The following is a 24,396-nucleotide window of genomic DNA, read 5'->3' as shown; positions in this document are numbered from 1 at the left end:
CCCCCCCCCCCTCCCCCTTCGATTGCTACGCCATTAGTTGAGGCCCCCTAATTCACCCGGGGCCCTAAGTGGCTGCTTACCTCGATTATTGGTTATGTCTGCCCCTTCATATATTAAAATTTTAATAAAAGGAAAAAATAAAATAGAAAATCATGTGGAGAAATTAAATGTCACTGTTTTTACTGTACTGTTGATTAAATTCAACCTTGGTGAGTATAAATGTCTTGGAAAACCTAACTTTAATGGCTTTGGTCCTTTTAGCATTATTTCTCTTGTAGCTCTTTCCATAATATTTTAGAGTATTCTCACAAACAATTATGTACTTTGTACAAAATGTTAAAATGATGGGCGTCATGGTGGCGCAGTGGGTAGCATGATCGCCTCACGGCAAGAAGGTTGCAGGTTCAAGCCCCGGCTGGGTCAGTTGGCATTTCTGTGTGGAGTTTGCAAATTCTCCCCATGTTAGCGTGGGTTTCCTCCGTGTGCTCTGGTTTCCCCCACAGTCCAAAGACATGTGCTATAAGTGATTTGAATAAGCTAAATTGCCGTAGTGTATGTGTGTGAATGCAAGAGTGTATGGGCGTTTCCCAATGTTTGGTTGCAGCTGGAAATGCATCCGCTGCGTAAAACATGCTGTGTAAAATGCTGGATAAGTTGGTGGTTCATTCCGCTGTGGCAACCCCTGATTAATAAAGGGACTAAGCTGAAAATAAAATAAATGAACGAATGTTAAAATGACACACAGGCTTTACAAAATGTCATTTATAACCAGAAAAACATACACACTCATTATACACACACTCAAATGTACTGCATAGCTGTGGAGAGAAATAAAAACGTTCGAAGTGTTTGACCTGTAAGCATCCAGAAGATGGCGTACTATAATCTCTTGTGTTTCAAGGTCATTCCGTGCGAGAGGCTGCCATTGAGGAAGCTAGAAACAGCACAGCATCACTTGCAGCTCCATAGTGTGCGTTTGACAAGATAATGACAATGAAAATCTGAGGGAAAGGTAGCAACGCTTATTGTCCACATCTCCATAACATGCTCAATAAAGAAAAAGTAGGTAACCATCTTCATAACATTTAGGGGGATGTAAATTTTATTTACAAAGATAAAAGCACTAAATAAAATAAAAGATTATAGTTTTAAATATATTCTAGTGTCATTTAAGCAACACTAGTATATAAATAAACGTTTTTGAGAGATTGCCATCATCACAATAACTGCTAGACCACCACCACCACTACTACTACTACTTAATAATAATAATAATAATAATAATAATAATAATAATAATAATAATAATAATCGAATAATAAGAAGAAATCGAATTAACACAAGTTTATAAATCACAAAATAAACTGCGCTAAAAAGAAATGACATCAAAGCTGCCACGTCCAATCAATTCCTGTTCACTCAAGTGCACGTTCACTATGACGCATCATTGGTAGAGGTGATGCTTTGCACGTACTCCACAATGCACCAGTTTCCACTAGATAAACACCAAAACACTGTAACCACAAATCTCCAAACCCGACATTCGCCACTAACACCTCCTATAACATAATTGTAAATCCCTATACCAACTACAAATACAATAAATAAACGCTTTTAATCAATGAATTAAATTTCCGCATCCTAACCGAAGGCGGAGTCTTGCCAGTTGAAAACGTGCTTTTCGCCATGCAAGCTCATTAGCATAGCGCGTGACCAGAAACTAACCAATCACAACACGAGAACGGCGCTCGCTCTGACAGCTTCCTGATACCCTACACACTTAATAGTGCACGAGTCCAGCAGCCTCCTGCCTTCTCTGCTCTGCACCACGGTCAACACTCGACTGCCCTTGCGCTGGTTAGGCCAGATAAGGTAAGGTCAACACAGAGTACTTATTTTAGCTGTTGCCTATTAGCAGTTTGATGCATCTGGCGTGAACAAAATAAATTGCTAAACGTGCTAAATCAGCGGTCGTGAGCGAGGATGATGTTGGACTGAGTTATGTAATAAGTGATGAAGGTGATGCTGTCGTGCGATGACGTCCTCTGGAAGGAGTATTCGGTTCATTTTAATACTGTAACATTTCTGTCAGACAAATGTTAGATCATTTTAGAAAGGAATACAGCTTTTTACGTGACAAATTGATTTATTTCATCGTTCATTCAAAAAGGACGTAATTCGTCTTGGGTTACAGCTGGTCTAGTACTATGAATTTTGTTAGCAAACTGAAACGAGTCACAGTTTGACATCAGATATTAGAAAGGCGTGTAACTTATTTTTTGGGTCTTTTAAACACGTTTATTTTAGTCTAAATGAATTATGTTTGATTGTTAAGGTGACAGATGTTAGTATTACCACCCCACCTATTTTATACTGATGTTTACAACTGAATACTGATGTTTATTTGCTGAATAATATGCTATTTTCATTGTCAGATGGTTTAAAATTGAAAGCAACACATTTTTTTCTGGCCACTGCAGACTGGTGGCCGCTCACTTGTTACTGTCTGTCTCAGCTGACCCAACCCCACTGTGTTGTGGCCAGTGGGAAGTTTCCACAGACATTTAAGGCTATAGGATTTTCCATTGGTCCAAATGAGGTGGATATTTTTTGTGGTTTTATATGTTAGCACATCATGTTGACTGCGCAGGAAATGGTGAGGATGAGGAAATGAGTCTTGTGATGTCCATGAGGGAAAGAAATGGTTTTGTGTGAATTTCTGGAAAATCTAAAATATGGGTTTTTAAGATATTAATGTTTGTCTGTGCAAATAAAAAAAGAGTCATTTCATTGCACAGAAGCTTCAGAATAGTTTTCTTTATAAAAAAAAAAAGGATTTAAGTGTTATTTTTTAACCCCAAATGTCCAGTACAGCTGCATTTAGATGAACAGGTGGTGACAGCTGAAAGACTCTGCTTTTCTTGGCTGTTGAGCGGGATATGGTTGCCTGCAAGTTGTAAAGTTTATTCTCAACTGTAGGTACCTGTTGCTCATGTTGACTGTCAAAATGGAGTGGATTACTCAGTTTAAACTTCTTTTAAGTCCCATCATGAATGCATTTACTGAAACTCCCAATCATATGAAAGAGTGTGTGCTGATGTAACATGATGAAATATTTGAGTACCAGCTTCATCTTTGACTCAGTTTGGATTAGTTGAGTCATTTCCTGCACTTTCAGAAATAAATGTACAAACTGGGACGGTACCTTTTCAAATGCTACTTTTTAGGGACTAATATGTACCTCAAAGTATATCAGTATAATATTTTTTGAGGTATTATATTATATTATATTATATTATATTATATTATATTATATTATATTATACATTTTTGTCAACAAAAATAAATCCAAAAAACAAATCATTTTTTCAGTAGTAGTAGTAGTTGTAGTTTTATAATTTGTTAGTAGAGAAATTACCACAAGATCTGAAATATATATATATTTTAAACTTAAAATCTAAAAAAGTTTTATTTTTTTTAAATTTCAGCAAATATAAAAAAAAAAAAAAAACAATATAACGAGTACTATAAATTACAACAATAAAATAACAAATTATAAATTATTACATTGTTTTAAAAAATATGTAAAATTATATTAAATATATAATATTATTAACAATATATTAAATATATATTAATATATTCAAAATAAAATAAATGAACTAAGACTAAATGTGAAAGCTCAGATCTAATTTTGTTGTTTAATATTCAATATTGGCTGATGCAGACAAATGATTAAAATCTCTAATATTGTCCAGTTTGGTAAATCCGTTTAATATATTGTGTATCTGAACCATATTTGTGTTTTTTTTTGTGTTAAAAACTAATGATTCGTCTTGTTTTTACCATGTTATTTTCTACTCAGAAACTGCAACATGTCCATCCTGAAGATCCACGCTCGTGAAATCTTTGACTCCCGTGGAAACCCCACTGTGGAGGTTGATCTTTACACCAAAAAAGGTATGTCCTGCAAAAAAATATTAATGTTTTACACCTTTCTTTATTATTTACCACAAAAAAAAGAGTTTCATATGCACAATATCGGCCTGACAATTCTGTCAAGAAGTTTAATCGATTCATCTATTTTGTAACATGAGCACATGTCAGGAAACGCATAAAATGAGACCATTTTAGAGATAAAAAGCTTTGTCCATCACCAGTGCTGAACAGTCCATTACAAGCTCAACATCAATACAAAGCGGCAGTAATTGACATTGTGTGTAGTGTTATTGGGGCGTACAGTCTGAATGCTGTGGCAGTTCCACATGGGTGAGCTGCTTCTGAGCGGCTCTCTGCCTATTCAGGCCCTCATGATGGTGTCCAATAGCTCAGAGTCGACGTATCGGGTGGTAGATGGTTATAAATAGCCAGAGTAATACATACCACTTACATTGCACTGCTGCAGTATGGTGCTTTGCACATAAACACACAGTAATGGATAGTACTGTTTAAGTTTGATGTCAAATTAATGTTATTAAGCAAAGGTTATTTTGTACTTTCTATTTATGAAAAAAACACAACAGCTTTTTATATATTTATTAAGTAGCACTTAGGCAATGCCATTTAAATAAACCTTTGCATAATAAACTGCATAATAAATTGATTTCTGAAGGATCATGTGACACTGAAGACTGGTATAATGGCGGCACCAAAATCAGTTTTGCCATACCAGGGTTCAATTCGATTTCAGCATGTGTTAAAACATCGGCTATTTTAAAGTGTCTTTATATCTTACAATATTACTGATTTTATTTCAAATTTTTTCAAAATAAATGCAAACTTGTTGTGCATATGATCAAAAGTGATGCTAAAATTGTACAAACACTAAACATCCAGACAGTTTGCCACATATTAATGTTTTGCTCTCTCATAACAAAGGATATCTTTCTTTCAGAACTTGCTTTTACTCCAATGCCCTGTTTTCTGGCCTCTAACACATTTCCCAGAATCTTAATTATGTTTAGTGAATGATCATTTTGAAAGATTAAGGCTGGCAGGAGAACAAATATGTAGAGTGTCACTCCTGCCAGATTGTGTTAAAAAGAGAGATGGAGTTGGCATACTCTGCCAGGTTATTGTACACTTCAGTCTGAAAGATGAAGTTGGTTTTTATAAGAATTAATGTGCAGAATGAATGTTCATCCTCTGCTGATGTTCCTGTACTTTTCCCCTCTGTCCCAAATGAAAACAAGTGGAGACCACTCACCCATATATAATCTGTCTGTGTGTATTTGAGCGCAGCTGAAAGGGTTTGTTTTTATTAAATTGGGCTGGAGAAATACAGCTGAGTTTAGGTGCACGATTTCTAAGAAGCTGTCTTATTGTATTGGTGCTTACTATTATGATGATTGGATCAGCATATTAAAAGGAAAATTCACCCAAATATCTCAGCCTTGATTTGTTCTAATCCAGTTTGCGTATTAGGGGTGTTTTTTTAGAAGATATATTGAAAATGGAAAATAAATACTGTGATTGTAAATGGGGTCACACTTTATTTTGATGGTCCGTTTGTTGAATTTAAGTTACATTGCATCTACATACCAACTAGTTTCCATTAGATTATAAGTAGACGGTTGGGTTAGGGTTAGTGTAAGTTGACATGTACTTACAAAGTTTCTTATAGTCAGCTAAATGTCTGTTGAAGGAGCAGTATCAACAGATATTAAGCAGACAGTCTTCTAATACTTAAATAAACCATCAAAATAAAGTGTTTCCGTAAATGGTTACTGGTTTCCAACAGGTTATCTTTTGCATAAAAAACGGTTCAAACTGTACAAAAAAAGTACAAAACTAAGACAAACTCAAAGTAGTTTGGTTTTGTTTATTACAAAACATAACCTTCACATAAATAGAAAACATATTTCCTTAATCTTCTTATCTTATTAACACATTTTAGTATACTTAAATATAAATTTACTAATCAAAAAACTTTTTTAAAAATATTTTGCTTACTGAAATGCATTATTACTTTGAAACTATTTCCAACTCTTTTACAAAAAAGGGCTTTAAAAACAACTGAAATTAGTCAATTATATAATCTTATTTTTAATACGTGATGTTTATTCCCCTTCTGTTTTTTTGTTGTTGTTTATCTTTTTTCAAAATGTTTTTTGTTCATTTTCTTTATAGTGTACTATGATTGTATATTCTCACTTTTTGCATAATAATAATAATAAAAAAGGATTAAAAAATAAATAAACTCAAAGTACTTTGGAGCAATTCAAAGGTGAGGAACAGGGCTGAATGCTATTGGAAAAATCTCACATTGCAATATTTTGTTTTGTCATAATATATATGGCCATGAATATAATTTCACCAGATGATTTGATTAGATCTATTTGGAAAGATTTCCTTAATTCAGACTGGAATAAGGAGCCTTTTCCTGTGTGGTGCATCTCCATAAATGATAATAAATGACAAGCAAAAATAATTAAATAAATAAACAGGGCTTTATGGTTTTTTGACTAGTCTAACAGTGTTTAAGTACAGAAATTGAACAATAAAATGCAAAATAACATGGTCATCATCCTATAAATAATAATATTTAATAATATCTATACTTTTAACCTTTAATAAATCATTTCATCTTGCAATGTGGCTATTGCGGATACACACATTGTGATATCAATACTCTAACTATATATTGTTCAGCCCTGGTGAGGAACAATAATTATTGTCAAAAACGCTTTACAAATAAGCTTGAATTTAATAAATGATCTTTTTTTGGGCGAACTACCCTTTTAAACCAGATAATGTCACATGGAACAAATCTCGGCATTATTGAACTCATTTTGTAGGTTTGGGTATTCTTCATTTGCTTGGTGAAAATGAATGGTTTCAGTACAGACTCCCTTTGTAATAAATGATGGGCTTTTGGTTAAGCTTTAAATCCATTTTCATCTGTACGCTCTGGCAATCGACTTATGTTCAGTGAGCCAGGCTGATTGAATATGCATGTGCAGATTTGCCACACTTGGAGTTGAAATGTGCCATCCTGTAACGCACGTGTGCCAGCCTCAATCAGGGGTGTTTTTTTTTTTTTTCTCAGTTCGTTACATAATAAGAGGAAAACCCCCTTGACATCAGTTTCCATGTTGAGTTTAAGTGATCGAGAATAGATTTGAGGATTCCTGCTTATAAGTTTTCTTATAATGTTTTTCTTTTAATGATATCAGAGACCATATATTGAAGAACAATCAGTAACACTTTAGTTTAGGTCACAATTGACAGTATTAACAAACCATTAACTAACACTACTAGCTTAATAAACTACTAATTAGCTGCTAATTAATAGTTAGTAAGGTAGAAGTTGGGTTTAGGTTGTGGGTAGGATTATGGATCCAGAATATGATCATACATTATAACTACTAATGAACAGTTTATATCTTAATACTAGAAAGGTAATAAGCCAGTAGTAAATGGCATGAATTATGACCTAAACTAAAGTGTTACCGAATAATCCTCATTGTGATAATTATATGCCCTCATTTCTTATATGATCGATCACCTTAGGATTCTGGTGGGCAATTAAGGAGACACATTTATTTGAAAAGAAAATCAAAAGGGTTAATGTACATATGAAATAAGTGGGGAATATATTTATTCTTTTACTGTTCAACAGGTCTCTTCAGAGCCGCAGTGCCCAGTGGTGCTTCTACTGGCATCTACGAAGCCCTTGAACTCCGTGACAATGACAAGACACGCTATCTGGGCAAAGGTTTGTATATCAGATATTTGTAGGTTTTGTAGATTTAAAATAGCAAAACATCTTTATCTAATTATAAATCTTTTGGAATGTAGTTTAAGTTGTAACTATATATACTTTGTTTCATATGTGTATGAACTTTTATATTTATGTATAAAGATGGTTGAGATGTTTATGAGCATTATGACTTGACAAAACTATTAATTAATTTGTTCTAAAAGGGGTAAATTGATAATGCCCAGCTTCTTATTTCAAATAATTAGATTATTTAGAACTTTTAGCAAATATCTCAGAAAGAAATAGCAGCACAGACTTCTTTTACTTCAATAATTATAGTAGTGATAGTTATATTAAAATGTTTCTTGAGAAGCAAATTATTTCTTACTATATTATTTCAGCAAATTATTTTTGAAATGATTTCTGATGGATTGTGACACTGAAGACTGAACTAATGACTTTGTTTTGACACAACAGAAATGTTACATTTTAAATGCATTTTAATCAGAAAATGTATAATAAATGGTATTAATAATAAATGTTTAACTGGTAATAAATGTTTGATTATATAAATACCATATCATTTCATGTCATTAAAGAGCCCCTATTTTGCATTATAAAAGGTCATATTTTGGTTTTGGGGGTCTCCAACAACAGGCAGAATGCAAGGTCAAAAAACACTCATTGTCTTATAATATGCATTTATTTTTACCTAATTATTCCAACGACTTCAAATGAATCGCTGAATGAATCATATGGTTCCCAAACCCCTCATTAGCGAGTTGCTAATCTGCGCTAATTAGTCATATGACACAGTCTGTTGAGATTGGTCGACTGAGTTCAGCGCGAGACAGAGAGAAATACCCACCACGGCTTCTCAACAATTTTGAAGTAGTCAGAGTGCAGAGTGTATGTGTGAGCCTAATGCAGGAGTGCATTAAAGCAATGCAGTTTAATCCAGCATATTGCTCTATACTTAACCATAAGTAAAAACAGTGACACACATTCAGTTTTAATCCACACAGTGACAAAAGCTGAGCTATTTTGAAACTTGACCGCCGCATGTGTGTAGGAACAGCTGACGATGGCCATAGCAATGACAAACAGTAGTGGATAGCGAGCTCACAAACGCGTGCATCAGAACGTGCCACGTTTTCAATGTGGTTTTAGACGAGATATGAGAATATAAAGAGTATACCAGATACCGCATAGAGCGATTACAAGTAACAAAACACAATTAAATGCATAATTTGCAAGCTAGAGAAAACAGGAGTCAACCATTTTAATCACACTTACTTACACATGTAAAATGGAGGCAGAAACTGATCCATGAACTGTGTACTGATAACCTTCCTGTCAAGCTCTGCAAAAGTCCCATAGTACTTTTTTTGATCCTTTCTTTTACAAACGGCCGATGAATCCCCCGTTGTAAGCATGTAGATTACTGAAGCACTCGTCAGAAAAATGACAGGAACACAGCTCAAGGCTGGGGCTATGATGCTAAGGTATTTTTGCAAAAATAAACTTCAACCACTGACTCTTCACAGCATCATCTTTGGGTAGGGAAAATAACACTAACTTTCCCTCACACTTTAGAGCACAGCGTCTACGTGACTTGATTCAACCAGGATCTGCTACAGTGTTTGTCTTCCTTTTTTTTCTGTCTACATTGTTTGTGGTCGGGGGCTTTATTTTACCAGGTCTGCGCATGCAACAAACGAGCGGGGCTTGAGTTCCGTATCGACGTCACGCCGACACAACTAAAGATTTGTTACAGTGGCATTTCATTTAAATCACTATGAGTCGACTCTTTTATTGATGAATCAATAGTTTTAAACACTGCACGTTCAGATTTAAGCCTTAGTTGGATAGTTCACTTCTCTTAGAGCTGTGTTGCACACTTCATGAAAGGTCATTTTCAAAAACCCATTATAGGGGCTCTTTAAAATCCTGAATGAAATTCAGAATTTACTAATTATTTATTGGATTACAATTATTTATCATTTTCTTTGAAGTACTTCATTTCCTTTCACAGTTTTTTTTTTTCAAACATTTGTCCATTTGCTCTCCAACATTTTCCTTTTCTCCTCTCATCCTCTGTTTCCTCTGCCCTCTTTTCTCCTCTGTCAGGGGTAAAAAGAGCTGTTAAATATGTAAATGAGTTCTTGGCCCCTGCTTTGTGTAATCAGGTAAATTAGAGTGTGTATTAACTGAAGTGAGGAACTTAACCCCCTTTTTGAAATAGCACATAAGCGGCATGAGCCTTTTTGGGTTTGCTTTGACGACTAACAACGGCAGGTGTTAATGGATGATCACAGATGTCCAATACAGCTCCTACCTGCTCTGTGATCATCTACTCGTGTCTGCTCTGCATGTTCATTCACTCCTTGGCCTGGATCAGTGATGGTCTGCTTGTGTCCCTGCAGGTGTCTCAAAAGCTGTTGAGCATATCAATAAAACAATTGCACCTGGTCTGGTTAGCCAGGTAGGAATATTTGTTCTTTGACTAACATGTTAATGCATACTGTTGCTTATTCGTGAACTGTGGTTATTCGTAATATGCAAAAGAAGCACTGTTAGATTATTTGAGAATGAAAAGGTTAGTTAGTTCACCCAAAAATGTACAACTATTTTATTAGTTAATGTCATTCTGATTCCCTGAGATTGTCGATTATCTTCAGAACACAAATTAAGATATTTTAGATGAAATCTGAGCGCTCTCTCATCCTCCATAGAGGCATTCAAAGTCCGAATAAGGAATCAGAAAAACATACCATGTGACTTCAGTGCTTTAATTGTAATTATATGATGCTTCAAGAGCAATTTCTGCAACAACAACAAAAAAAGTAAACATTTATTTGTTCTCTTTTGTCTTTTCTTCCTCGTCAGGTCAGGATGTGCATTTACTACAGGAAATACAGTGTGTTTGCTGTTAGTCAACAGCACGACACGCAAGCACCGAATTGCCGTAGTAAACGTGCACCCTAGTCTGACCCAGAAGATATTGGCAAACAAAAAGTTGTTTTACTGTTTTGTTTGTTTGTTTAGCCACACAAAGTGTACTTGGAATTTGATTACATTTAAACCACTGAAGTCACATGGAATGTTTTGACAATGTTTTTTGGTTACTTTTCTTCACTATTGACCTTATTTGGCATTGTGGAAGTGCGCTTGTTTTTTTTTGCAGTTTTGTTTTAGAACCTCCAATTCAGTCACCTATGGAAGAAGTGATTAGGAATAATAAACCACAGAAAAAACTACTTGCTCTACAAATAAGTGTGTTCATAACTATACATAAAAAGAAGAAGAATATAATAAGAAAATAGCAGATTGCAACATCAAGCAGCACAAAAAGCTGTTTTTAATGTCTAAAAATCATTGGAAGAGAATGAGAGTGGAGCTCTCGAGCCAAAACAATTCCAACGGCTTTGTATTTCAAGAATAAGTTTAATAAGTAATATTTATAATAATAAGCAAGGTTATTTTAGCAAATGTAAGCTAAAACTAAATATATTGGCCAAAACACATATTTGTTAACTGAAATAAAATTCTAATTTATAGTGTCCCATTGGTCGACACTGGATGGGTTCTGTTTACTCTGTTTAACTAGAATTACTAAAAGTCTAAGAACTAATTAAAAATCAAAAAATTAAAACTAACAAAACCATTAATTAAACAAACTACACATTTTACAGCAAATTTAAAAAAATGTAAAACTATAATAATCTTGCTATAAATGTCTCTGGATCATTGCTGTCTAAGGAGGGTCAGAGAGCTCTCAGATTTCATCTGAAATATCTTAATTTGTGTTCTGAAGTTCATGAACGAAGGTCTCAGGGGAAAACATAAGGAAACTGACCCTTAATATTTGAAAAACAATTGCAACCAATCAGCAGTAAGGGGCGTGTCTAGTAGATACTGCGGGGATTGCAAAAAGTGGCTAGATCTTGTCGGGTTATGAGTGTGTGTTTTTCAAATATGTTTGCTTTAGTTCAATTTGGCTCAGTGCACCTTTTAAGGATCGTTATTTGAAGTGGTAAGTGTCTTGTTGTGGGCATTAACTAACATTTGGGTGATTTATTAGCATTTAGCTGACCGTTATAAAAATAAAGCCCTCCCTCTAATCCCACAATGCTGTGAATGCTGTTACGTTGCATATACTAAATGAAGTTTGTGTCATGCATCTTGAAAAATGATGGATATTGTGAGTAATAAATCTCTTGTGCTTGAACAGAACGTGTCAGTCTTGGAACAGGAGAAGATTGATAAGCTGATGCTCGATATGGATGGCACAGACAACAAGTGTAAGCTTATTAATATGATAAAGTGATTGATTATGGTTACAAATTCTTATTCTGTTTGAAAGTGTAATTCATTACTGCTCTTCGTGCTCGTTTATAAAAACTGTAATTGATGTGTTCGTTAAGTGAATAAATGCACTTACTTGAATTTACAGCAAAGTTTGGTGCTAATGCCATCCTGGGCGTTTCCCTGGCTGTGTGCAAGGCTGGTGCTGCAGAGAAGGGCGTCCCCCTTTACCGCCACATCGCAGACCTCGCTGGCAACCCTGAAGTCATTCTTCCAGTGCCTGTACGTGCTCTGAATAATGATCGAACTTTCTACTATACGTTTATATGGTTGCAACAGCTAATCGATGATGAAACTTAACAACAGTAAATCTCATTATCGATTAAATGGATCTAAGCATTGTGAAAAACGTCCACCAGTCATGTGTAGTGGCCAAAGCATTTCTATTGACCAAATGCACATGACATATTGTGGTGGACACAGAGTAAGCAGCTTCAGGAAAAGAGTATGATCCAGATTTCTCTAAATATGCTAGCTTACACTTTAAAATAAGGTTTTATAAGTGAATGTTGATGTATTTACTCGCATGAACAAACGATAAACAATACATTTATTACAGCATTTGCTCGTGTTAATGTTAGTTAATGACAAAACAGTTGTTCATTGTTAGTTCATGTCAACTCACGGTGCATTAACTAATGTTAACAAGCTTGACTTTGGATGTTAATAATGCATTAGTACATGTAAACTACGATTATTAAATGCTGTACGAGTATCGTTTAATTATTAGTTCATGTTAGTAAGTACATTATTTGATGAAACCTTATTGTAAAGAGTGATCATATACAGTTGAAGTCAGAATTAATAGCCCTTATTTGATTTTTTTTTTTTTTCCCAAAAAGAGCAAGGACATTTTCACAGTATGTCTGATAATATTTTTTTCTTCTGCAGAAAGTCTTATTTGTTTTATTTCGGCTAGAATAAAAGTAGTTTTTAATTTTTTAAAATCCATTTTAAGGTCAACATTATTAGCCCCTTTAAGCTATATATTTTTTTGATAGTCTACAGAACAAACAATCGTTATACAATAACTTGCCTAATTACCCTATCCTGCCTAGTTTACCCAATTAACCTAGTTAAGCCTTTAAATGTCACTTTAAGCTGTATAGAAGTGTCTTGAAAAATATCTAGTAAAATATTATTTACTGTCATCATGGCAAAGATAAAATAAATCAGTTATTAGAAATTAGTTATTAAAACTATTGTGTTTAGAAATGTGTTGGAAAAAATCTTCTCTTCGTTAAACAGAAATTGAGGAAAAAAATAAACAGGGGGGCTAATAATTCTGACTTCAACTGTACTTTGTAATGTTTCATATGAACTGACAAGCATATTTTAAGCATCATATATTTATTAAAATGTTTTAATTAAAATGCATATCCTAGAATTATAGATGTGCTTCTTCCCCCTAAAAAGTAATGTGACTGAATGAGACGAAGTTTGTCAGAGCTTTTTGTCTGTTAAAGAGTTATCACTTTCATTCACATTAGATGGAACTTCCTTTTTAGTTGATAATTTCTTTCCTTTTTTTACATTCTATAATGCAACTTTTAAATTGTAAAATTGCTGTAATATTCCATGTTATGTTTTATTTGAAACATGGATGGAAGCTAAAAGTCAGCATTTATTTTATTAGAATATAGTTTTGTTTTTACCGTGTAACAAATATTATACATTTTAAGTAGGCTTTTTAGAAGGGTTTTGTTTTCTATTGATACTAACATGTTTTGATCTACAATTTGAATGCTTATGCCAAAAATGCTTATTAAAGCAGTTATGTTTCTAGCAAGTAGCTAGATAAGAGAGTTTGTGGTGTATGAAGATTAGGCTTAAAAACATCATCAATGTCTTATTTTACTCTCAAACTAAAAAAAAAACACCCATTATAAAAACCTATTGGAAAATCTTGAGGGGAAACACCCATGCATTAGTCACATCTGCATCAGTGGATGCTTTATTGTTCTCTTCTGTTTTCAAAGGCCTTCAACGTTATCAACGGCGGCTCTCATGCCGGCAACAAGCTGGCCATGCAGGAGTTCATGATCCTGCCCGTTGGTGCCAGCAACTTTAAAGAGGCCATGCGCATTGGTGCTGAAGTCTATCACAACCTGAAGAATGTCATCAAAGAGAAGTACGGCAAAGATGCCACCAATGTGGGCGATGAAGGCGGTTTCGCCCCCAACATCCTTGAGAACAAAGAAGGTGAGAGAATGTAGGAGGGAAGTTACACTACCATTAAAATAGAAGTAAAAAAATAAAAGTGGCAAGATTAAAAAAACATTTTGAAGAGGAAGGAAAAAGTCTCTTCTTCTAGCCAAGCCTGTATTTATTTAATCCACAACACAACAAAAACAAAATTTTAGAAATATCAAATATGAATTTGAATGAAAATCCAAAATCAAACAAAAGGTGCTCAGGGGTAGCTTAAATAATGTGTTAGTGCTCTTTGGGTAAGAGACTCATCAGAATAAACAGCAAAAATTAGTCCAAGGCACTTCAAAAATGTAGAAAAATATTAATAAGCCTTAAAACTGCGCCTACACATTTTTGCAAATAACTGCCTTCATCAAGGTAACAGTGATCATGTATTTTAATACTATGGTCTCATGACCCATTAGAATATCTAAACCATACTAAAATAATATATTGAACTCCACAATCATTGATTCGTTTTTGAGCGAGGGAGAAAATAAAGAAGAAAAAACATAATGAAAAAAAAAAAAAAAGATGATGTGTGTTATGCAACATATTTCTCAATACAATGTGGATGTATATAGAATGAAACCACAATAAATATATATATATATATATATATATATATATATATATATATATATATATATATATATATATATATATATATATATATATATATATGTGTGTGTGTATATATGTATATGTATGTATATATATATATATATATATATATATATATATATATATATATATATATATATATATATATATATATATATATATATATATATAGACCAATAAACTAGTATAGTGTACAAATTTAAACCCATTTGAAATGTTTTGTATTTAAATAGATTTTAAAATGTACTTATTACCGTGATTTGCTGCTTAAAAAACATTATTGTTGAAAATGGCTTAATATAATTTTTTTAGTGTTCTTTCATGAACAGAGAGATTAGTACCATAGCAGTTATCTGAAATTGAAATCATTTGCAACATTATAAATGTCTTTATCGTCACATTTGTTTAGTTTAAAGCATCCATGCCTAATTATTATTATTAATGATTTCTTTACCAAAGAAAAAAAGACACTGCCTCCAAGGTTTTGAATGGTATAGTGTATAATGTTACTTCAGATATATTATGACCTTTAGATCTTAACAACCATCAAAGAATCCTGAAAAAATTACACAACTGTTAAAACATATTATTTTTGATAATAATAGTAGTGACGATGATCATTTTCTTGAACAGCAAATTACAATATTAGAGTAATCTCTGAAGGATATATTGACTGGAGTAATGATGACAAAAATCCAATTTGAAATCACAAATTATTAAAGTAAAAAAAATACAAATATAGAACAAAAAGCTTTTTGTTTTGCTCTACGTTGTAGGCTTGGTGAGCAGAATAGTTTATTTTAACTTGACTGGTAGTGGATACCTATAATATTTCAGGTTTTATGGAATAGATCTAAAAGTGTATATACTACAGTAAGTGGATTGCTGTAAATTCAGCTGCATTTTAAACAGAACACATATTGGAGAATTAAATGTAAACTACCTGAATGATGATATGCATTTATTATCAAATGAATCCTTTTAAGCTAGCCAAATAAGCTATCAAGTAACATTAATAAACAGATTGTACGCAACACTTGAAATATCTCAAGGAAATTTAGATATTATAGATTAGTGAGTTTACAAACATGACCACTTGAACCAGTTTAATCATTACCTAAACTGGTTTCATCCTTCAAAACTAATTGATTTCCATCAAACAACAACTGGTTTTCATTTTAAAATCTGGCCCAGAGGTGTAATTGAATTGAAGCTAGTGGATTTCTGCAGCTGTGGCTCTCCCTCTGGGGAATTCTGGGAATTCTCATGACCTCTGTACTGCCTGTGAAGCACAGTCATAACATCTGCCCATTTAAGAGAGAGATATGTTGTAGAGTTTCTCACATCTAGTTGAATTACTAGCTTTGTGAATGTTTAAATATTTATCTCTTTTATTTACTCGTATAATTTGATGTATTAATGTTTATTCTGTAAACATTAGACAGGAATTCAAAAGTGCCTGAAGGTTAAAAGCCTATGTGTAATAAGCATTGAACCTTGAAGTACATCCCAGCCATAGCATTTAAAGGGACAGTTCACACGATTGTATAAGTTCTATTATCATTTACTGACTCTCCACTTGTTTAAACGTAATTGAGTTGAAATATGTTTGTATGAAAATATTATATTTAGAAAACATTTAGAAACCTGTAGACATTGACTTCCATAGTATTTTTTTTTATTATGATGGATGTTGAGGCCTACCAGTGTACAATTTCTTTCAAATTATATTCTTTTGTATTCAGTGCAATAAAGAAATTGGATGTGTTGGAACCACATGAGGATGAGTTTATTTTTGGGTGAACTATCCTTTTAAGTTTAAATAAAATGCAAATCAGTGCTATGCTATACTATACTATGCTATACTATAAATGTAGAGACACTGTATATCTGTAGAACATATTAATAATTTGTTTTGCGTACTTCGATGACTTTTTCTGCAGTATTACAGATATTATATGTATTACATGGATTATGTGTACATTTAAAATTTCCCTTATCAGATCACATGGCCTTTTTAAATTAAAAAATGAAGGCAAAGAGATCATTTTCAAAAGTGTAAATGTATATCAATAAGTGAAACATAATATTTCGATAACCTTTTGAGTTTCAGTCCTGGTGCATATTGAAAAATATATTCCGGAAAATATATTTCATATTATTAAACACTATTAAAACATTGATAAGCTGTCGATCGATGAGGCGCATTTTATAAAATCATTCACAAATTATGTGAAATGGCCAAAGCCATAAATTACAAAAACAGAACTGTGTATATATAACAGTTTTCTCTTTGGAAATGGAGTGAAAGTACAGAAATTAAGTATAACCTTAAGGTATAAGTTAAGCATAAAACAGGAATCATAGCAGTATTTACAGTAAACAAGCTTCTTATTTTAGCTTATCTTATTTCTTAAACATTTAGAATTTTTTTTTTTAAACATCAAGCTTCAGTAAAACTAATTTAACTGAGAGTAGTAGGGATGCACCAATATGGAATTTTTAATTGATACTGATAACCTATAGGTTGTTAGATTTGGAGGCCGATATAAATATGACATTTTCTGCATGTTTGCAAACATCTAGATTGAATGGCTGATTTTATTTTAGAGCCTTACATTTAGAAAAGTTTGAACTGATCTCTGAACCTTATTAATCAGCTATTCTTTTCTATGGCCAACATTCTTTTTTGTAAATAAAATATACGGCCTGACAATCAAAAGCATAAATAAAACAAACAAGTCACTGAATATTAACAAAATCAAAATACCAGTAAAATAATACAAAAAGTGTCAGCCAGGTAGCATGTTAAGCGGATCAATAGATATTGGTCTAATTTTGTTATGGATCTGATAATAATAACATCAAAAAATCATTTATCTGCCGATATCAATATGGCCACCGATATATCATGCATTCCTAAAAAAATAGCACTGTGTGTGTTATAAAATGCACAAATATCGTCTTCCAAAAATGCAAATGTGTGATAACCGAGATGTTTTGCCTGCTAGATGTTAATTGCATTATTTTAATCGGTGCATTTCAGATGGCAAACACAAAAAGGTTTAGCAACTCTTTATCTTTTTCAGCTCTGGAGCTGCTGAAGAACGCCATCAGCAAAGCTGGCTACACCGACAAGATTGTGATCGGCATGGATGTGGCCGCCTCTGAGTTCTACAAAGGTGGCAAATACGACCTGGACTTCAAATCACCTGATGACCCCAGCCGTTACATCAGCCCTGACAAGCTGGCTGACCTCTACAAGAGCTTTGTCAAGGATTATCCTGGTCAGTAGCCCTGATCTTTAGTGTTACTGTGTTTTAGAGTGTGTGATACTTTTAATATGATTCTCAGCAAGCTAGGGTAATTAAGCAAGTCATTGTGTAACAGTGGTTTGTTCTATAGACAATCAAAAAGAAAATATTGCTTAAGGGGGCTATTAATATTGAAAATAAAAATTACTTTTATTCTAGCCAAAATAAAACAAATAAGACTCTCCAAAAGAAAAAAAATATTATAGGAAATACTGTAAAGAATTGCTTGCTCTGTTAAACATCATTTAGGAAATATTTGAATAAGCAAAACAAGTTCACAGGGGGGCTAATCATTTGACTTTAGCTGTAAGTTACTGTAAAAATTAGCAAAACATTAATCACATAAAAATGTGCTTTGTTTTATACAAATCTTAGTGCATTAGTGCGTATTAAATCTAAGTTTACTAAAAACATGCTGGACTTATCTCAGTGCGTTTGCCCAAACACAGATTCTTCCAGCATGTGTGTCTGGTATCTTTAGGTCTGCTAAAAAAAGACACAGGTCTTTGATGAGATCCAGCAGTGAATGAAACAGACCCTGCTGTGTGGTGAGAGACTCTAGAGGCCAGTCAACACTTCCCTGGATTCTTACAGGAGATGCATATAAATAAACATGGCTATTTTAAAATTAACTTTGTGCATTAACTGTAACATAATAATAAATAAACCAATTTATTGGGGGTTGAAAATGTTGTGGGCAGAAAGGTCTTTTTCAAAACTAAGTAAAAATTTTTATTTCTTTGTATTTAGTTTTTTTATGTTTTTATTTATCAAAGAAACCTTAAATTATTCACAAAACCCGTTGTTTCAACGTTGTCTTGAGCTAGAAATAGGACTGCACAATATTGGAAAAAAATCTGACCTTGCGATATTTATTAAGATATGAATATAATCAATTCAACAGATGACATGAATAACTAAATTTGGAAAGATCTCATAATTTAATATTGATTGGGATGATTTTAGAGGCCAGATAATCTGTATAAATTTAGTTGTATTTTTTTTTTGGTGTATATGTTTTTTTTTTTTTTTTTTTTCGAGTATACGTTGAATAATCAAATGCAAGCAAATAAAACTGCATAGTCTTCATTGTATAACAATGACATGCAATACATTTTTATTGTTATAATTTCTTGTACACAAATTATTTAAATGCCTTAAAAACAAATCAAGCAAGCAATCTTTTACTCTATTATTAAGGTTAAACTTCAATCAATCAATATGGTTGCTGGTCAGCTATAATTACACTTATATTTCCTGAGGGATGAATAAACTGAAGCTGAACTTGACACTGTAGATCCTGCGATGTGTCTATTGTGAATGATCACATTGCGATATCGATGCTGAAATGCTATATTGTGCAGCCCTAGCTGGAATTTAGCCTATTGGAGTGATTTCTGAAGGACCATGAGGCTGAATTTTGACATCAGAGAATTGCAAAACATTTAAATTCTAAGCATTTCAAAGTAGTACTGTTCTACTGTGTCTTTGATAAATCAATAAGGAAATCCCATAAACCCCTTCAAATTTTGAAAATCGTTGCAATGGAATTCATTTTTGATTACTAAAATCTCATTTCAAAGAGCGTAATGACAAGTGTAATGGGTATTAAATAAGAAATTATCTGTGATCAGAGGTTGATGTAGTAGTGAAGGCTTTATTGACCCAAAAAGCCACCATTCATTTAATTAATATTCTCATTTCCACTCGATATTGTATTATTTTATAATGTAGCCTTAATACTCCGGTGCAAATACAGTATCTGCCTTCCTTTCCACCTAATATAAATCTAATCTGAATGCACATAGTGTACTGTACTTGGTGTAAATAGTAAACAATGCTATTTACATTAGTTAGATGCTATTTAGACTTGCCCTTATTTATTAATTACATCTTTAAAATAAATATATTCCATTATGTTATATATAAAATTATACCAATATAGACCATTTTGATAGGTGTAAACCAAAACAATGGGCTTAACGAATTTCCTGTTTTACATTTTAATTCCTATAGCTTCCGAGAATCCAAAAGAGCCACATATTGATAAATAATGTTATGAGAGCTGTTTTAACATTAAGTTATGATTGAATTGACTCTTGTTACAGTTATGAAATTGTTTGATAACAAGCAGGAAATGTTTATAGGCCAATGACATGACCACATTGAACTGATCTATATAATTGTACAATATACAACAAAACACAACATATTATCCAAAACTTTCTATTATCTGAGTCACTAAAATTTCATCTTCTGCTTTTCAGTGGTCTCCATCGAGGATCCATTTGACCAGGATGACTGGGAGGCCTGGACCAACTTCACTGCCACCACTAACATCCAGGTGGTGGGTGATGACCTCACAGTGACCAACCCCAAGCGCATCGCTAAAGCCGTGTCTGATAAGGCCTGCAACTGCCTGCTGTTAAAGGTCAACCAGATCGGCTCGGTCACCGAGTCCCTGCAGGCGTGAGTCATTCTGCTATGAACAGATTTCTATACAAGAGCTTGACTTGCCTGTGTTTGTGATGCACTGTTGCTTTTGTCTGTCTTCGTTCAGCTGTAAGATGGCCCAGACTAATGGATGGGGTGTGATGGTCAGTCACCGTTCTGGAGAGACAGAGGACACCTTCATCGCTGACCTTGTAGTCGGACTCTGCACTGGCCAGGTACAAAGATTAAGCTTCATCTTATCTGTTGTTGGCCAGTAGGGGGTGACAAAGTAAAACTGGATTTTTTTTTTTTTTCTCTCCAGATTAAGACTGGAGCTCCCTGCCGATCTGAGCGTCTGGCCAAGTACAATCAGCTGCTGAGGTGAGTTGTTGCTTTCATGCAGCATTATAAATGGGCTCTTCTAAAATACTGGGATCTGATTGGTCAATAGCTGCATGAAATTTCACGAGAAAATGTAAAAAGAAATGAATAATAATAATGTTCTGTCATCTGCCATAGTATTTTTTGTTCATACTAGGGATGTCAATGGTTACCACTTTTGCAACATTCTTCAAAATATCTTTTGTGTTTAACGAAGAAGAAAAAAAAGAACATTATGACAGAACATTGATTTTATTATATGTAGAGTTCAGATGCCATTTAAAACTTTCTTTTGAAAACATTTCTCTCAGACTCAAGTGTACGTTCAGTAATTATTAATTGGTTAACGATTAATTGGTTCTTTTCAGAAAACAAAAACATATGAGGTTGTAAAAAATTATCGTTCTAGAGGGAAATTTCAGAGGGCACTTAGAGGTTTGGGCATCTGATGTAAATTGAAAAGATGTTTTCACCATATTTTAAACCAAAAATATGTTTTATTAATTTATATGGTGAATCTTGTGATTTTTTTTTTTTTTTTTTTTTTTTTTTTTTTTTCTTTTTGTATGTATATGGTGACTTGCAAAAATGTATTACTGATTGAATATTATGTTTTAATGTCTCTGTGTGTTTTCATGTAGAATAAGTTATCATAATTTTTTATATATATATATATATATATATATATATATATATATATATATATATATATATATATATATATATATATATATATATATATATATATATATATATATACATATGAAATTTGTCAAAAGCTGTTCTTTGGAACATTCTGTTCACGGTTTCTACACAAACAACATTGCTAAAAAGAGTAAATAAAATGTTTCTTGAGCAGCTAATCATCATTCATTTATTCATTCATTTTCTTTAAGCTTAGTCCCTTTATTAATGCGGGGTTGCCACAGCGGAATGAACCGGCAACTTATCCAGCACTTCCATGCCCTTCCAGCCGCAACCCATCTCTGGGAAACATCCATTCACACTCATTCAGACAATTTTAGCCTACCCAATTCACCTGTACCACATGTCTTTGGACTGTGGGGGAAACCATAGCACCCAGAGGAAACCCACGTGAATCCAGGGAGAACATGCAAACTCCACACAGAAACGCCACACAGAAACGCTAACTGACCCAGCCGAGGCTCGAACCAGCCGAGGCTCGAACCAGCGACCTTCTTGCTGTGAGGCAACAGCACTACCTACTGCGCCGCCGCTAATCATCATATTAAGCATATTAGAAGGAGTTCTGATACATTCATTCATTTTCCTTCAGCTTAGTCTCTTTATTCATCAGGGGACTTTTGGGGGAAACCAGAGCACTCCACACAGAAATGCCACCTGATCCAGCCGAGGCTCAAACCAGCGACCTTCTTGCTTTAGGCGACAGTGCTAACCACTCAGCCACTGTGAAGCCCCATTTCTGAAGCATAATAATGAGTGAAATCTTAAATTCAGCCATCAAATAATAATTTACATTTTAAAAATATTAAAGTTATTTTTAATTATAATTTTCATTCAATATAATAGTAAGTTCCACATATTGCTGTTGTTACTAAATTAAATAAGATTACAGATTAAATAGCGCAGTGGGTAGCGATGTCGCCTCACAGCAAGAAGGTCGCTGGTTCAAGCCTCGGCTGGGTCAGTTGGCATTTCTATGTGGAATTTGCATGTTCTTCCCGTGTTCGCGTGGGTTTTCTCCGGGTGCTCCGGTTTCCCCCCACAAGTCCAAAAACATGTGGTACAGGTGAATTGGGTAAGCTAAATTGTCCTTAGTGTATGTGTGTGAATGGGAGTGTATGGATGTTTGCACAGTGATGGGTTACAGCTGGATGTAGGGCTGTGCAATTATTCGAATTCGAATCGCAATTTGAAACGTTGTGATTAGCTAATCGCAAGAGGTTGTGATATGAAATATAAAAGTGTTATATCCCATGATGGGCTTACTAGCCAATTGAATTAGCACACTTTCCCTTTGCCCAATCAGAATTGCGCAACCGAACTAGTGCAGATAATTGGGATAATGGCATCTGCCGCTTCAGAAGCATTGATAGACAAATAATATCAGTAAATGGGACATCAGTAATATAGGAATATTTTGGTTTCAAAGTCACAGACCCTAAACAAAAACAGGTCATTTTTAAGAGCTGTCGCAGAATTGTTGCCACGGCTTACAGATTATTGAACTGAAGCTTGACTACAAAGGTAAATTGCAAATCAAATCGCAATATCTGTCAGAAAAATTGCAATTAGATATTTTCCCCTAATCACACAACCCTATTTACCTGGAAGGGCATCCGCTGCGTAAAACATATGCTGGATAAAATGGCGGTGCATTCCGCTGTGGCGACCCCTGATTAATAAAAAGATAAAGCCGAAAAGAAAATGAATGAATGAATAAAGCTTAAATAAAAGCAGCTTTTTTATAAGAGAAAAAATGAACTGCCATTTTTGTTTCTTTTTTTTGCATAGTTTCATCTTACAAATCATTTGAGCTGTAATAAATAGCCAGCCTGTGCTACTAAAGTTATTTAAACTGACTGTAATACCAAAATAATTTCCGACTGTTTTTCATCTGCAGGATTGAGGAGGAGCTCGGAGACAAGGCTCGCTTCGCTGGCAAGAACTTCAGGAAACCCATCTGAAGCACTGACCCGTCCTGAGTCTCGGCGTGATCATCCTGCTTTACTGTCCCACACATAAACGCCACGCAAAGCCACATCCTGTAGAATGGAGATTAGATGGAAAAGCAGTGAAACGAAAGGTCCAGATCAATAGCGTATGGCGCAGAACACTGCCAGATCTCCATCTATGCTTTGGTATCCAAATAGCATCAGTCCTTTAATCGTGTCTCTGTGTTGTGTGAGAGATCTTTGTTTAGCTTCTTGTGAGTTGTAGTGATTCTGGTGCTCCACTCAATATTTTAGCAGAGATCAAGCCATTTAATGTGCTGCAATGTGCAGCGTCAGTATGTGCGTTGTGTTGCTTTTGAGAAGTGTTAGTTCTATATGCGTGGCATAACAAATAAATTATACCTATTGAAATGGACGTGTGTGTGTGCTTGAACTTTATTTATTGACTTGTATAATATAAACAATTCAAATGAACTTTATATTTAAAGTTAGAATTTGAAATTAAAACATTTGCATTTAAATAGATACTTGTAATGAGTTGAGTTGACTTTATTGGTATCCACAGTTGGATTCTTTTTGCAGCAAAGTTTGGCATTTGATACAATTAAATCACACAAATACATACCCACATATACATGTACAAAAAATAAATTATGAAATATTACAATTTATTCAGAATGTAAATAGATAATGGGACAACGCTATTTTTATACCATTTTGTCCA

At 33.8% G+C, this 24,396-nt stretch overlaps 1 protein-coding gene across 2 annotated transcripts; it reads left to right on the top strand.

Moving 5' to 3' along the window:
• The first annotated feature begins 1,763 nt into the window (after positions 1–1,763).
• Positions 1,764–24,087, top strand: eno1a (enolase 1a, (alpha)). Of its 2 annotated transcripts, none has more exons than XM_056449047.1 (12): positions 1,764–1,872; positions 3,866–3,960; positions 7,622–7,717; positions 10,129–10,187; positions 11,937–12,006; positions 12,159–12,292; positions 14,050–14,272; positions 17,977–18,174; positions 20,469–20,670; positions 20,762–20,870; positions 20,957–21,015; positions 23,621–24,087. In XM_056449047.1, exons 2-12 carry the CDS (start codon positions 3,876–3,878, stop codon positions 23,682–23,684), a joined length of 1,299 nt encoding a protein of 432 aa, XP_056305022.1. In that variant the 5' UTR covers positions 1,764–1,872; positions 3,866–3,875; the 3' UTR covers positions 23,685–24,087. The 2 variants fall into 2 exon arrangements, with proteins under 2 accessions (XP_056305022.1, XP_056305021.1); XM_056449046.1 differs by lacking the exon at positions 10,129–10,187 and adding an exon at positions 9,833–9,891.
• Positions 24,088–24,396: the final 309 nt, after the last annotated feature.

The sequence above is a fragment of the Danio aesculapii genome, chromosome 23 (genome assembly GCF_903798145.1).
Source record: "Danio aesculapii chromosome 23, fDanAes4.1, whole genome shotgun sequence".
Taxonomy (NCBI): Eukaryota; Metazoa; Chordata; class Actinopteri; order Cypriniformes; family Danionidae; genus Danio; species Danio aesculapii.
Note: the sequence above shows the minus strand (reverse complement) of the source record. Positions and strands in the feature narration are given on the sequence as shown.